At 34.9% G+C, this 16,865-nt stretch overlaps 1 protein-coding gene across 2 annotated transcripts in view; it reads left to right on the forward strand.

Annotated features, from left to right (window-relative positions):
• CAMK4 (calcium/calmodulin dependent protein kinase IV) overlaps positions 1-16,865 on the forward strand; it is a 217,309-nt gene that overhangs the window by 95,152 nt on the left and 105,292 nt on the right. For both annotated transcript variants that reach the window (XM_043595267.1, XM_043595275.1), the window contains exon 2: positions 9,280-9,358. In XM_043595267.1, the coding sequence (XP_043451202.1) occupies positions 9,280-9,358 (79 nt within the window). The remainder of the gene's footprint in view (positions 1-9,279; positions 9,359-16,865) is intronic.

Raw genomic sequence — 16,865 nt, forward strand, 5'->3', positions numbered from 1 at the left:
TAATGTGTAAACATATGGGGCATCTCAGAACAGAAATGGACACTATAAAAAAAAACAACCCTAATGGACATTTTAGAATTGAAAAGTACATTATGTCAAATTAAAAATTTATAGGCTTAAGAGTGGATTAGAGGCCACAGAATAAAGAGTCAGTAAACTTGAGGACAAATCAATAGTAGTCATCCAATTTGAAGAATAGCAAAACAGTTGGAAAAAGGAGCAGAACCTTTGTAATCTGTGGGAAAATATCACGAAGGCTACTATACATGCAATATATGTCCCAGAGGGAGAGGAGAGAAAGAATTGGGCAGGAAAAAGAGTTTAGAGAAACAATAAGCGAACATTTTCCAAATTTGGTAAAGAGCCTTGCAGATTCAAGAAGCTTATTGAGCAGCAAGCATAATAAATGAAAAGAAAACCAAACCTAGGCATATAGTCAAAAGCCAGAAACCAAAGGGAAAGATAAAATCTTTAAAGCAACTAAAGATGATATGATATATACAGGGAACAATAATATGAATTATGGCTAATACCTCATCAGAAAAAAATGGAAGTCAGAAGACTGAATACTTTTAGAGTCCTAAACGCACGTGCACGTGCACGCGTGCGCGCGTGCGCACACACACACACACACACACACACACACACACACAACACACACACACACACAACCTGTCAGCCCAGAATTCTACATCTAGTGAAAAAATTTCTCAAGAATGACAGATAAATAAAGACATTTTAAAATAAATGAACACTGAGCAAATCTATTGTCAGTGCACATGAACCACAATTAATGCTCAAGAAATTTCTTTGGACTGAAGGAAAATAATACAAGATGGAAATTACGTTTTATAGGAAGAAATGAAGACCATTAGAAATAGAAGAATATAGGTGATAGGTAATGTAAAAGACTCTTTTTCATTCTTCTTTAATATCTTTTAAAACATCTAATTATTTGAAGCAAAATAAAATCATCGTGGAAGTAAAATACATGAAAACAGTAGTTCTAAGTAGGATAGGGAAGGAAGGGAAGGTGGTAAATGGAATTACTATGTTGAGGTTTTTGTATTTTACAGCATTAAGCAGACTATGAGCAGACTATAACAAGTAAGGGTATATACTATAATCCTGAGAGCAACCATTACAAAAAGTAAAACAATAAGGTATACCTTAAAGGCCAAGAGAAGTATAAAATAGAATACTGGGAAAACTATAATATTAAATCCAAAAGAGAGCAGGAAAGTATAGAAAAAATAACAAAGACCAAATGAAACAAATAGCAATGTGGATGACTTAAACCCAACCATATCATTAATAATGTTTATTGTAAATGAACTACTCAAATTAAAAGGCAAAAAACAAATAATCCAATCTAAGAATGTACAGAGGAACCAAACAGACGCTTTTCCAAAGAAGACATCCAAATGGCTAATAGGTACGTGAAAAAATGCTCAACATCACTAATCATCAGGGAGATGCAAATCAAAACCACAATATGATATCACCTCACACCTGTTAGAATTGCTATCATCAAGAAGACAAGAGACAAGGATGTGGAGAAAAGGGAACCCTTATACACTGTTGGTGGGAATGTAAATTCATGTAGCCGTTACAGAAAACAGTATGAGGTTCCTTGAAAAATTAAAAATAGAATTACCACGTGGTCCAGCAATCCCACTTCTGGGTATATATACAAAGAAAACAAAAATCAGGATCTTGAAGAGAGATCTGCATTCCCTTATTCATTGCAGCATTAGTCACAATCACCAAGGTATGGGAGCAACTTAAGTGTTCATCAACAGATGAATGGATAAAGATGTTTATTTATGTATGTATGCATGTATATATGTATGTATGTAGCCATGAGAATGAAGGACATCCTGCCACTTGCAATAACATAGATAGACCTTGAGGGCATTATGCTAAGTGAAATAAGTCAGGCAGAGAAGGATATGTACTGTATATATCACTTATATGTGGAATCTAAAAAAGCTGAACTCAAACAGAGTAGGATGGCAGTTGCCAGAGGCTGGGGAAATAGTCAAAGGTTACAACCTTGCACTTATAAGATGAGTAACTTCAGGGGATCTTACATACAACTTAGTGATTATATTTATAGCATTATATACTTGAAAGTTGCTAAGAGAATAAATCTTAAATCTTCTCACCACAGAAAAGAAATGGTAATCATGTGAGGTGATGGAGATGTTAAACTAACCCTACTGTGGTAATCATTTCACAATATGTAAGGGTATCAGATCAACATGTTGTACACCTTAGACTCAGAATATGCTATATGTCAATTACATCTCAATAAAGCTAGAAAAAATTTATGGCAAACAGTATACAAAAACAGTAGCATATATTGCATATTGAAATTATTAGGCTTAAGTGAAGGTGTGAAGGTTGGATTAAATGGATATATATAAATATAGTAGACATGTTGTAGTAGATGATATGGAATAGAAGGGAATGGGTCAGGGAATGGAGAAGAAAGGTGACAAAAAGAGCTGTAGCTATCCTCAGAATGTATGGTGGCATTAAACAGTTGATTGGAAATTCAGTTCCATGTGTGCTACAGATATGCACACACTCATTTAAACAGAAAAGAAAAATAATAAGTCTTCATAAAGCGTTTGGTTAATTGATTCTAATGGCTAACATATGAGGCAGTAAATATTTTAAAGCAAACAAAGGGAAGGACTGAGAAGAGTATCAAGACCTTTTATGTCCACAGTATTTATTGTCACATTGCTTTTTTTTCTTTTTCTTTCTTTCTTTCTTTTTTTTTTGGTCACATTACTTTCTAATTGAAAAGAAATACTTAAGGCAACCTGATAATTTGAAGCTGTTTTTTTGTTTGCTTTTTTGTAGCTAAAATTCAGCATTTGGATTCCAAAGCTTCTTAACCACTTACTTTATCTTAGGGCAGGGGTTTTGTTAAATTTTTATAACTAAAGGCATCATATTTAAGCCAGTCCTTGCAGAGACCCAGGACTAGGAACAAAGTCACATTAGGTGCTGAAAGTAATTGTTAATGGGGGGGGGGGGGCGGTGAGAAACCGGACACTCACCAAGTAGAGAATATAATAGTTCATGCTTTGAGTTGGGGATCAGAAGTGAAGAGTTAAGCACTTGCCAGGATAGATCCTGAAGAAGCGGGTATAGGTCAGGAATTAGACATAAAAGACTGGGTATAGAGCAAGCTAAAATCAGGGTGAAATGACAAATAAGACTGTCAAGAAGACAGTTACAAGAGTCCAGATAAGGCCCCAAGTAGGAAGATGGGTCATGGCCCTAATAACTGAAGCAGAATGCTTGCCCTTGCCCCCTGCAGGATTTAACAAGAAAAGGGAGAGTGTAGTTGTGGATAGACTGAAATTCTGAACCCAACCTTATTAAAACCTTGGGCTTCTAGCACTTCTTTAAAATCTGGGGTTTACTGTCATTCCTTGACATGATATTTTTGAGATTTACTTCAGGACTGTAAAATTTAACTGACTTGGAAAACCTCCAGGTCTAATAACAACTTTCTAAATTCTAAAGGTTAGCCCATTCTTCAAGTTGTAGATTGAAAATGCCAAATCAGTAATTAAATCATTTCAGCAGCTTTTCCTCCTGTTCTTTGTTGGTTTAAGGTTCAGATTTTATTTTTGTCTTTGGTGACCGAAGAACATCTTGAAACACTTAAGTATTGAAGAGCACTGAGGGGTTGCAGCTGACAGGGATGCAGAATGAAACAATGAAAAACTGTCACTGCAATGGGGCAAGATGTGTGCTGACATTAAACATTTAGAGACTTTGACTCTTTCACGCTCCTGTTCCTGAATATGACTCTACTTTCACCCCCAAGAAGAATCAATTTTGAGGTTATAACCGGTCTTCTTAACAATTCATCTAATCTAAAAAAACAAAAATCAATGAAAAGAACAGGCTTGTTAAATAATAGCAAGTCAATCATGTAGAGGAAATACAATGACATGTAGAGTTGCACACATTATGTTTTCAACGTATGATTGACAGTTCTTATAAATCACAGCCTTGTTCTTCAACCTTTCCCTAATGAGCATTCGGAGGATCTTTCCTGAAAGCACATACACATATTGAAAAAACAAAAAACAAACAAACAAAAAACTTTAAATGAAATGCAAAAATAAATGGAACAAGAAATCAATGCATTGAAATGTTTTAAAATGATTAATATTTTGACCTAACTATTAGAAAAAACATTCAACATTGGAAAAAGATTACAAGATCCTTTGGTTCCATTTCAAGACCCGTCCCATTAAAAAAAAAAAAATGAAACTCATAACTTACGAGTCTTCACACACTTGACAAAGACCATTTTGAATGACTATGAAGCATATCATTACAGAGACCCCTGGGGCCATGCAGCATAGTTAACACCCCCTCCAGACTTCTCTGTTTTAAGAGATTCTGTATCTGAAGTTCTCTTGCATTTCCAAAAAGCAAGTTGTCAGTCTGATGCCAAGGAAAGCCAAGCTCTATTGCTTCAACCTCAAAATCACAAAAGTCGTAATAAGTCCTTCCGTAGAAAGTCAATCACTGATTTATAGCCTTCCTTACTGGGAGAATGCCCATGATTCTAAATGGTCTTAAAGTTAGGCATTTTCATCCTAATTCTCTAAAACTTCCTGAAACATGGTTTCTTTCTAGAATTATATGAACACATTTTAAGCTAATCATTTAATTTCAGCAAAGAAAATAGGTTATACTTTAGAGAAATTACTTAAATGTTATTTTCATATAAATTTATTTCAGCTGTTCTGTTCTTTTTACTTAATCTTTCCATCCTCTAAAAAAAAGCAAAGTCATTCCTAAAATTGCAACTATGTGGGGTTATGGATATATTAACTAATCTTATTGTAGTAATTATTTTACAGTATGTACATATGTCAAATCATTACGTTGTACACCTTAAATTTGCATGTTACATGTCAGTTATATATCAAAAAGGTTGAAAAAATTAAAAGATGTGTTAATATTAATAAGTCTATTAATTAGCAAAATGGAATCTCTTAATAGATTCCTCATGTATAAAGAGTAAAAAATTAAAATTAAAAAAAATGTTTTAGGTTATTTCTAGCATACTTGTGTCCTGAGGTTGATCAGTCAAGAATGTATTTTGTTAAAAATTTTTGGAAGACTTTTACTAAGACAGTGATTTATATACTGAAATTATTGACAGGTTAATTTAATGTGATAAGGAAATTAAGAAATGGATGATATTTAATATATATCTTTTACATAAATATTTGAGTATATTAATTTTTCAATTGGTATAAAAATGGGTATAAGATATTTAGTTTTCTTCAGTGTTTGCAAATCACTTTCCCTTGAATTTCTTTTCTTTTCTTTGCTTTTTTTTTTTTAAATTTCATGAGTTACCATTAAATAAACATAGACTAAGTTGAATGATATGGCCTACATTTTGGTAATTTTTTTAAAATCTTACCTTTGAACAATATGGTTTTCTTGGGAAGATTTTTCACTGTATTTTTTATCAAGGTATGATTACATATAGGAAGTTTCACCTATTTTATTCTACATCTCTACCTATTTTAACAAATATATATAGTTGTATAACTACCACCACAAGATATACAAGTTCCATCATGCTAAAAAACTCTCCCATACTCGTTTGTAGTCAGTTCCTCCCTTATCTCTGAGAGCTAATCTATTTTCTGTCTTTGCAAGAATATTATATAAATGGAATGACACAGCATATAGTCTTTTGAACATGGCTTCTTTCACTTAGGGTATTAGAGTCATCCAAGTTGCTGTCTGCACACTAGTTTGTCCTTTTCCTTTCTAGATAGTATTCCCCTATATGGATGTGTCACAGATTGTTAATCCATTTTGCAGTTGAGGGATATTGGAGTTGTTGTCAGTGTTTGATGATTATTAATAAGCTGACAAAAAGATTTGTTTTCAAGTTTGTGAGTGAACATAGCTTTCAGCTAACTTGGGCAAACACCTAAGAGTGAGTTGGATGGATTGTACGGTATTCTTAATTTTATAAGAAGCTGCAAAGCTGTTTTCCAAAGTGGCAGTACCATTTTGCATTCCCTCCAGTAGTGTATAGGTGTTAGTTGCTCTACTTGTTTGCCAGCTCATGGTACACACAGTCTCTCTCTTTTCTTTAAGGCGTTCCGTTAGGTATGTAGTTGTATCTCATGGTGGTTTTAATTTTCATTTCCCTAATGACTAATGATGTTGAGCATCTTTGTGCAAATTTTGCCACCTATATATTTTCTTTGGTGAAGTGAAGTATATGTTAAAATCTTTGGTTCATTTTTGAAATCCATTATTTTTTATTGATTGGCTTTGAGTTTCTTTGTAATTCTAGATAGAAGTCCTTCATCAGATACAGTGACTTGTAAAAATTTTCTCCCTGTCTCTGGCTTTCAAAGAGTGGATATTTTTAATTTAACTTAGGTCCAGTTTATTCATTTGTTCTTTGATTTATTGTGCTTTGGTTTTGTATGTAAGAAATCATTGCCTAACTGAAGGTCGCAAAATTTTCTTTCATGCTTATTTTTTTTCCCAAGTTTTAGAATTCTAAGTTTTATATTTATATCTGTGCTCCATTTTGAGAATTTTTTGGTAGAGTGTGAGTTTGGATAAACGTTTTTGTTTTGTTTTGCTTATTTGATGCATATGAGTATCCAGCTGTTCCAGCACTATTTATGTTGGAAAGACTGCCCTTTCTTCACTGAATTGCCTTTTTTACCTTTGTTAGAAACCAACGGGCCCTATATGTTTATAACTGTATCTGGATTATTTTTTTTATTACCTTCTTTTCCATGTTTATTCTTTCTCCAACACTGCTCTCTTGACTACTGTAGCTGTGTACTAAGTCTGGAAATCAACTATGCGAATCTTCTAACTTTGAAGACAATGTGTATTCTGCTGTGTTTGTGTAGTTTTCTCTTAATGTCAGTTTAGGTTAGTTTAGTTAATAATGTTCACTCGTGCCCTGGGGCACCTGGGTGACTTAGTCAGTTAAATGTCTGACTCTTGATTTCTGCTCAGGTCATGATCTCACCAGTTTGTGAGAGCTCGCCCTGCAGCACGGAGCCTGCTTCGCATTCTCTGTCTCCCTGCCTCTCTGCTCCTCCTCTGTGCACACACTCTCTCTTTCAAAATAAACATGTATATAATAATAATAATTAAAAAATAATGTCCATGTCTTCTATCCTTGGTGATAATTTGTCCATTTATCCTATAATTTCCTGGGAGGGTATGTTGAAGTCTCCAATTGTATTTGTGGATTTGTCTTTTTCTCCTTCAGTTCTATCAGTTTTTGCTTCATGTACTTTGAAGTGATGTTGTTAAGTACATACACATTTACGTTTATTATGTCATGCTGGGAAATTGACCCCTTCTTAATTAAGTAATTTCTATCTTTATATTTACTCTAAAGTCTGGCTGACATGATATTGATATAGCTATTTCTGCTTTCTTTTGATGAGTGTTTGCATAGTATCTCTTTCCTATAATTTTATTTTTAACATATATATGCCTTTATATTTAAATAGGTTTATTGTACACAGCGTATAGTTTAATCTTGGTTTTTCAATCCAGTCTGCTGATCTTTGATTTTAATTAATGTGTTTATAAAGTTTATATTTAATGTAATTACTAATATGATTAGATTAAGATCCACCATATTTTTAACTTTTATTTTTAATCTTTTGTTTCTTCCTCTCTCACATTTCATTTTTGATTATTACATTTTAGTTTCATTATTGATTCTTTTTTCTTTACTGATTATTTAAGTTATTTTATTCATTGTCCTAGGCTATACAATATACATCTTTAATTAATTAGAGTCTACCTTTAAATAATTTCATAATACATAAGATGTAATATAAGGACCCAACAGTATTTTTCTAATTTATTCCCCTCTTCTTTGTGCTGTTGTGCATTTTACTTTACATATGCTATAAATACAATGCATTGTCAGTAGTTTTGCTTTAGATAGTTATCTTTTAGATAATTAAAAATAAAGTTGAATTTTATATTTACCTCTACTTATTCTGTTTCTAAAACCCTTTATTTCTTGTGTATATGTTATGTCTTCCCAAAGTTTTTAAAAATGCATTGAAATTTTTCTTCTCTATTAGCACATACACCACCAGTTTCTAACTTTTCCTGACTCTGTTAAAAATGGATTGTGAATGGGCAGTAAGGAACATGTTTGATTTCTGTAATTCATTCATGCTTACTCAGAATTTCAGAATCATAGGATTGAGTATGTCATAAGAGGTCCTTTAACCTAATATTCAAAGCGTGACAGATTGACTTCAACTGATCTTATTTTAAGATTTATCAGAAGTTCTCTTTCTGAGGTTGTAACTTAAGCCTGCTTGGTCTATGAGCCTCTTTTGTCTCTATTTCATTGTTTTCCTCTCATGTGTAGAGAGGGAACATGAGGATCACACTGTCTGCTTTTTAATATTCTCTTTTTGGTGTGTATGTGTCTTTCATGTGTGAAGATAGTTATTGAGTCCTTTCTTGCCATTCCCCATTATACGTAAAACACATTCTGTACTTGAGTTTTTTATAGGGAGGTAGATCTACTTTTTCTCTGTATGTCTTTGACCATGTCTATAGTATTTTCTCCTGAACTTCTCACATAATTATTTTTGTTAGGGCATATATAAATGGTAACAGTGTTCACCAAGATGAAAGATCCAGAATCCTTGTGGGACTAATGTTGGCTCTGGGAGAATGCCAGGGCGTCAAATGAATTGTTGTAAATTCACAGGGTCCCCTGTTCGCTTGCCCCTCTCCCTGGAGCCATATGGCTAATTTTACTCCAGACACATACTTCTAGGAAAGTTCAGGGACTTTGAACAAATTTGGTGGATGTCCTCCAAAAGCTATGTTCAGGTAGCATTCATTCAGTGTTCAGGTTTTGCTACCTGGACAAAAGCTATTTTCAGTAGCAAAAGCATTCAGTAGGCTCAGTTATGCCAGAGCCTACTGAATGCAGCAGCCCTGGGCATGTTATTTATATAGGGATGGGCCAGGAGGAAAAGAACAGAATGGAAAGCTAGAATTTTTCTGAGCAAACTGTATTTAGTTGTGAGGAAAAAAAAAATACTCTCAACAGTTGGGCTGGTCCTATGGAATAACTTATAAACACTTGTCAGTTATGAGGGTAACTGCAAGAGATACTTATTTTCAAGCTTTCCCCTTGATTTCATGTCCAGAGCATAACATTTTCTTTTTGTCTTTTTCCCCCTCAAGGGGTGCTACATCCATTGTGTACAGATGCAAACAGAAGGGGACCCAGAAGCCTTATGCTCTCAAAGTGTTAAAGAAAACAGTAAGTTTATTTCATTATATAACAGCATCTTTAAGGGATCTGTGACCTGGAGAAGTCAGGAACCCTAATTCACAAGACAAAGAGGTCAGAGAATTGCTGTGTGCAGCTAACTCATTTGAATCTTTATTATGAGAGTGTAGCCAAATCTGTTGTTTTCTGATGGAAACTGTGTGCCTCTTTGAAAGCAACTGGATCTCAGATTGGATGTGGTTGTTGAGGATAAGTGTGGTAAGAAAAAGCATTTAGAGCTGGGAGATAGAACTTGCTTTGTATACCAGTCAAATTTTCAGATATATCTGTGTGCGTGCATGCGTGCGTGTGTGTGTGTGTGTGTGTGTGTGTGTATTCTATATGTATATAAAATCTCCAATCACAGTTTTATATACTAGAAAATCTTGCTGTTTAAAAATACCTAAGTGAAATACAAATAGAAGTATTTGTGAAAGGAGTCATCAGCTTCTAAGTTGATTTTCAAATGTTGGGTTTGTTTTGGTAGAGTGCAACCAGACTAATGTTATCGTTTCAGGGACTGAGCCTGCTCATTTAAGAAGTCTCTATTTGAAGAAGGAGGAAGGATTGTGTTTTCTTATTGCTTCTTCTTGCCATATACTTGTAGATGAGCTGAGGGGGCAAAGGTACTTAGGCTCATCTCTAATGAGTATGAAATGCAGCAGGTGAGAGTTCATGATACAAATGGCAGCATCTAACACTACCTCATGGTAGTTTCTGCACCCCGGGGAGTATTTGTCACTTTAATGCCCTACTGGCACTCTCTGTCCCTAGGGAATTTCCCCTTACAAAACCACAAAAACACACATTCTTCCTTTCTCAAATTCTATGTGAACACATATGTGAAATTTATATACTTCTGAAAACCCAGCTGTAAAGTATGCTGAGGAGAGAAATATAAATTTTGTAGTCAAGTAATACCTCTTTTAGGCCAAGGGATTTTTTTTCTAAAGTCAGCTTAATATCACCAGCTGTTTATGTATATTGTCTGACACAGGGAAATTTTAGAATCTCATATAATGAAGAAGAGAATAATGGCATGGGATTTTTTTCTATTGAGAAGTAGAATGACATTTTGAAATAATCTGTTAGAATTTAAAGTCACAGCAAAATAACAAAGAGTCTAATTGAAAAATAATTTAATAATTTAAATGGCAGTTGCTGCTATAAACCCTATATTCTGGATTTCCTACCTGGTGTAGGCAATGACTTAAGGTATTCCAGAATGTAGAGGAATCTTCTGATTGGTAAGTTTTGGAATTTTCTCTTAAATCAATTTCTTAGAGTCATAACATTTATTTGAATTAGGATTATTAAAATTTTATGAAATGAACTTCCTATTAAATATCTGCTTTCTATGAAAATAAGTTGGCATGCTCTAGCAGTGGTCACACAAGAGATGTTTCTGGACTTGGCTATCTTCTTTCCTGCTGGTTAAAAAAAATTGTCAGTAAAATTTGTAAGTGGTTATTTTATTTTCGTAGTTGAGGAAACTCTGAAAAGGATTCGCCGTATGAAGGTCTAGGAAAAGAAACACTCAAAACTGACATCAGAGTGCTCAGAATCCCAAAAGACAGAGGGCTGGTTTAGAAAATATTGGATTATGTAAAAAATGTTTGAATGAATTGGAATAAGGGACAGGCGAAGACATTTGGCGAGTTTGTGACTCATTCATTGGGAAACTAAAGCTCTGGTTTGCCCTTGCTGTCTTCTCTTCTCCACCTCCGTTGTGGAAACATCTTCCCTAGAAGACAGGCAGGAAGAAAATGTGGACGGGAACCAAGTGTCAGATTGAGCTGCAGAGCGGTGCTAGAAGGCAGATGTTGTCAAACACAGTTACTGCTGTGCCAAATGGAATAAGAGAAAATCCCCTGGGGAAACCCAAGTTTTGAACGTCAATTGGGTGGAATCTCCAGCATTGTCTCCTAGAATAAACTATTCACAGAGATGTGTAAACAAGAGAAATAGTAGGCAAAATCTCAGAAAGCAATTGCCTCCAGTGTTTAATTTCATATAGGTCATGAAGATACAACTTCCTTATCTAAATGAAATAAATGAATGAAGCCTAAGAATCTATTTAGAGAAGAAAAGCAATGCAGGGAAAATAAAGTATTTTCCTAGTGAATTCAGTTAAAGATCTCTTTCAGGGCAAAGGGGGCTTTAGGGGCGCCTGGGTGGCTCAGTCAGTTAAGTGTCTGACTTTGGCTTAGGTCATGATCTCACGGTTCGTGAGTCCAAGCCCTGCATCAGGCTCTGTGCTGATAGCTCAGAGCCCAGAGCCTGCTTTGGATTCTGTGTCTCCCTCTCTCTCTGCCACTCACCTGCTCATGTGTTTTCTCTCTCTCTCTGTCTCTGTCTCTCTCTCTCTCTCTCTCTCAAAAATAAATAAACATTAAAACAAAAGAAAAAAGAAAAGGGGGCTTTAGAAAACTTGAATTATTTATGTAATCTATTTATTAGATTGAGCCACATGAAACTGCCTCTATTAAATCATTTTTTTTACCTACAAAAATGGTAATTTTAAGGCACTTGTGGGGCTCAGTTGGTTGAGCATCCAACTGTTGATTTTGGTTCAGGTCATGATCCCAGGGTCATAGGATTGAGCCCCGTGTTGGGCTCAGCTCTGAGTGTGGATCCTGCTTAAGGTTCTCTCTCTCTCTCTCTCTCTCTCTCTCTCTCTCTCTCTCACTCTCTCTCTCTCTCTCCCTCTCTTTCTCTCTCTCTCTCTCTTTCTCTCTCTCTTTCTTCCCAACCCTTTGCCCCTACCCCCTCTAAAATTAAAAAAAAATTTTTTTAATGGTAATTTTATGTGGTTCAACTAATAACTTTGGGACCACTATACTGCTTCACTTGTAAGTTCCTCAGGTCCTCATTTTACAACTGGACATAAACCTAAAAGGTCTGAAAGATTGTCTGTCTGTCTGCTTATCTATCATCTATTATCAGCCAGCTGTGAGAATTTCCTGGGTGTGGTGTAATAAACTGCCCCAAACTGGAAGGCTTAAAAGAATGGAAATTTGTTCTCTTAGAGTTTGGAGGCCAGAAGTCTGAAGTCAAGGTTTTGGCAGGGTTGACTCTTGGTGAGGGCACTGAGGGAGAACCTGTTCCATGGCTCTCTCCTTGCTTCTGGTGACAGAAGCCTGACTTGCAGATGTGTCACTCTAATCTCTGTCTTCATTGGTACATGGCCATCTTCCCCCTATGTGCCATCTCATCTTCCCTCTGTGCATTGTCTGTGTTCAAATTGTCCTCTTACAATGACACCATCCCTACTGGATTAGAAGTTGGCCCTGCTCCACTATGACATCATCCTACATTAACTACTTACATCTACAACAACCCACTTTCCAAATCAAGTCACTTTCAGAAGTGCTGGTGGTTAGGACTTTAACATGTCTTTTTTTTGGGGGGGGGGGCACGTTTGTGCCCATTATATGATCTATAAGAGAACACTTCTAAGGTGAATTTCAAAATATGCCATTCAGTATTTTATCTGAGGATGAGTGAAACTAATTATCACATTCAAGAAAGTTTAATAAACCTAAGAAAACTTACCCAGGTTATAGGTGATTAAATTCACATATGAACATTTTTAAGTCCAAGAAAGATTTCCCATCTCTTTTACAGTTAATTATTTGATGACAATTATCTTCTCTCCTAGGATCTGTTTAAATACTTTTTCAGGACCCAAGTTTATTTTATGGCAATATTATGTACTTTTTTCGCAGCTTAATATTTGGGGGAGGATTTAGTTTACATTGGCAATAAGAGACTTACTCCCAATTCATCACTGAGAATCCATTAGGCACTCACATGTCTGAGTGATAGACAACAACTCTAATTTACCTATAGGAAGACAGACTAAAACACCAGCCCTTCTGGAGAAATCCATATCTCTTTGGTGGTCAGGTACAGGACAGACTTAATACTGATAATAAACCTAAAGTTAATTGTTGTGTTTAGGCCATTGGGTATTTTAACAAATAAAATATCTTTATGGGAAATAAACATATAATAAAAATATTTTTAATTACCATATATTTTATACATGGATATAATACCATGCACTTTATATATAGATAACTATATTTCTTAGAATTAGTATACATTAAAATACATATCGAGGTGCCTGGGTGGCTCAGTCAGTTGAGTGTCCAATTTCAGCTCAGGTCATGATCTCGCAGCTCATGCGTTCAAGCCCCACATAGGGCTCTGTGCTGACAGCTCAGAGCCTGGAGCCTGCTTCAGATTCTGTATCTCCCTCTATCTCTGCCCCTCCCCCACTTGTGTCCTATCTTTCTCTCTCTCTCAAATAAATACAAACATTAAAAAATTTTAAAAAACACGTATCAACCAAGGTAATAATGTCTGCAACTTACTTTCAAATAGTTAAACAATAAAAAAGTATGTGTGAGTATGTGTGTGTCCATAAGGGGAAAGAAAATATGGAAAAATCAACAATTACTGAATTTAGGACAGTATTTCATGCTGGTATTTCAGCATTTTAGTATATATGAAAATTGTCATACCAAAAATTTGGGTTAAAACATACTTCAACATTGAGATCCTATTTTTCATACCTTAGCCTTTCTTCTGGCCATTCAAAAAGCATTTCTAAATCACGCAGTTTCTAATTGTTATGATAAACATCAGTGACTGGCACTGAAGTGCCAGAAAACAGAAAATTATAGTCAAATCAACTTTGTACCTGGACATTTCCAGAAACAATATCCATTCATCTCATTCATTATAATTCATCTCAGTCATTATAATGATAAAGCTTTGGGGACAGTAAGAGGAAACAAGAGAGAGAAATGAATTAAAAGGCTTTTGTGGTCATGCATTTGTTTAATTTTTTTTCCACTTAGAATTAATGGTCCTTGTACTGAAGTAGTCATCAAATCTCTAGGAGTGGCATCCATACTTACCTCTTAAGAAAAAGGTAGCCTGTTTTGTAAATTTTTTATTTTGAAACAGTTACAGGTTCGCAGGCAGTGCCATATCTTACTGCCCATAAGTACTTCATTACCTTGCATGTAAGAACTAATTGATTGGCAGATATCAATGGGATTTTTACTGTGAACTTTGTAAAATATGAGTCAATGGTGAAGGAAACAAGACTTTTTTTCCTTCATGCCTGAGCCCTTCATCATCTCCATTTTTTTGTGATATTTAGAAGAAATTGAAGTAGAGAAGAAAGATTTACTAAGCTACTTCCTCAGATTAACAACTTTGGGGCGTTAAAGGATTCTGATAGATACAGCTATTAGGACAACCAGTGATTTACAAGGTAGAACCTTTTTACTGATATTACATGACTTTTGAATATGCTGAACTTAAAACTACATAAAATGAGAAAAATAGATTCAAAAAAGTGTCAAAATTTGAACAGATTAAGCAGATGGAACCTTCAGTTTGGACTGAATTCTGCTGAGTTGAAAGGAATCACAACTTTTGAAGAATGGCATAGTGATAATGTAGTTACTATTTCAGGAGAGAGTCACATGCTTTACCTTTCTTCCTTAGGAGTACATCCCTGAGGGTATATCTAAATAGTGGCACTTCAGCCCTATCAATATGGCTTATATTCAAGAGCTGATTAAGATTTAAGAAAATTATGCTCCCCAATCATTTATAGTGTCCCCGGAATTTTAGGGACAAATATTTGAATTCTAGAATTCAGGTGAGATTTCCAACTGTGTGGCTCAGCTCTTAGTAGAGATTGCATTCATCTTACTGTAAAATCCATGCCCTTTCATGAAATACCCAGTACTGAGTCTAAGAATTAATCTCAGCCTATAAATTCAGAATTTATGACTTTGAGAGCCAATCTCGGCATGTCAGTTCAGAATGCGTAAGTATTCTGACTTTCCTTAAGAATGGCTCGGCAGCTGCGGGTTGTTATTATGGGCTCTGGAGCCAGGTGGATGGAGTTCAAGATCATTTCTGCCAATTACTGCTTGTGTGGCTTTACAACAGATTATATAAATCTCTCAATCTTAGTTTCTTCATCTGTAAAATGGCTTTAAGAACATCTAACTCACTGTTTTCTAGTGAAGATTAAAATGAGAATTTGTGTAAAATATTTCTCAACACCCAGGAAACTTGTAATAAATGGGAACATTATTCTTATTATTAATTATAATGAGTCCACACAGATATTTTATATTATGATGGTACCACTTCATTGTATCCAATTCTAATGTTCTCATCAGTTTCATTTAAAACTGAGCACTAAGCAGTACCAGACATCCTGTGCAATACTGTATGAATAAAATTAATTATATTGTTTTTGGAGTGTTTTTAAAATTTCTGGTGAAAAGGGGCATATATGTTACTACCATTATCAATCAAATTTAACATGACACTAAATAAATATTTCTGATCCTATGACCTACTTAAACAAGTCTAGGATGTTTGTGATTGCTAGATTTAGAATGCTTTCAATCTTAGGGCTCTATCCTGGTTCTTACCATTGGAGCAATGTGACTAGATCTACAATGAAGAAGCTGTTCCAGGTCTGAGTTTTGTCATATTTTAGTTATTATAATGTAAAATTACCTATACATTTCTGTAAAGGCTTTTGTTGAATAATTTAATTTACTAGAGAATGCCTTTATCTTTTAAAAAATTTTTGTAAGTGTGAAAAGAAGAAAGAGGCCTGTTACTGTCTTCTCATTTAGTTGAAGAACCACACATTGTGATTTGCTAATCATTCTGTGAGTTAGTTTTTAATCTCTATTCATTTTTCCTTATATTCTTATGAGTTAACTATTGGAGTATATAAATATGTTGTGGGAGAATTTGAAAGGTTGCTCTAGATTAAACTGTAAAATATACACAGGCCTCCTCCCCAATTTTGGTAGGTGAATCTTCAGGACATCTTCATTGCAGGAGATTTCTGTGTTCCTCCATTCTAAAATAGAGTTAATACCATTTATGCCACTGGATAAACTGAAGATTACCTGTTCTTGTCTCTTTCTACCTGGCCTTGGGGAACACACAAAACTGACCATGGGCCATGCATATTCCATTTGTTATGATGTACGTGAGAGAGATGTCTGGGTCAATCTGAGTTAAACATATGCATCTCTTAAATGTTGCCATAGCCACTTTTAACCACTCATGAATATCCTCTAAAAGTGAAGCAAGGTCACCTTTGGTCAGTGACGGAGAGGAAAATAATAAATCACTAGCTCAAATAGACTTTTTGGGCCCAATTGAGGTCTCCAAACACATTAATGAAAGTAACTTGCGGATAACAAGCTGTGTCAAGTGAAGTGAAACTTCTTTAAGCATTCTGTCAGTTGAAACCTATTGATTTTCATAGGAACTATTAAGCTAGGTTTCCTGGAATAGGAACAGGGATATTTCTATTCAGTTTGTGACAGGTAAATGTCTACAAGAGAAAAGAGGTAGTGGGGTGGAATGTTAAAACCTTGGCCTGGTTTGTATGCTTTCCCATTCAGAGATTCACTTTGAAATCTGAACATTCTTG

Source organism: Prionailurus bengalensis, chromosome A1 (genome assembly GCF_016509475.1).
Source record: "Prionailurus bengalensis isolate Pbe53 chromosome A1, Fcat_Pben_1.1_paternal_pri, whole genome shotgun sequence".
Lineage (NCBI taxonomy): Eukaryota > Metazoa > Chordata > Mammalia > Carnivora > Felidae > Prionailurus > Prionailurus bengalensis.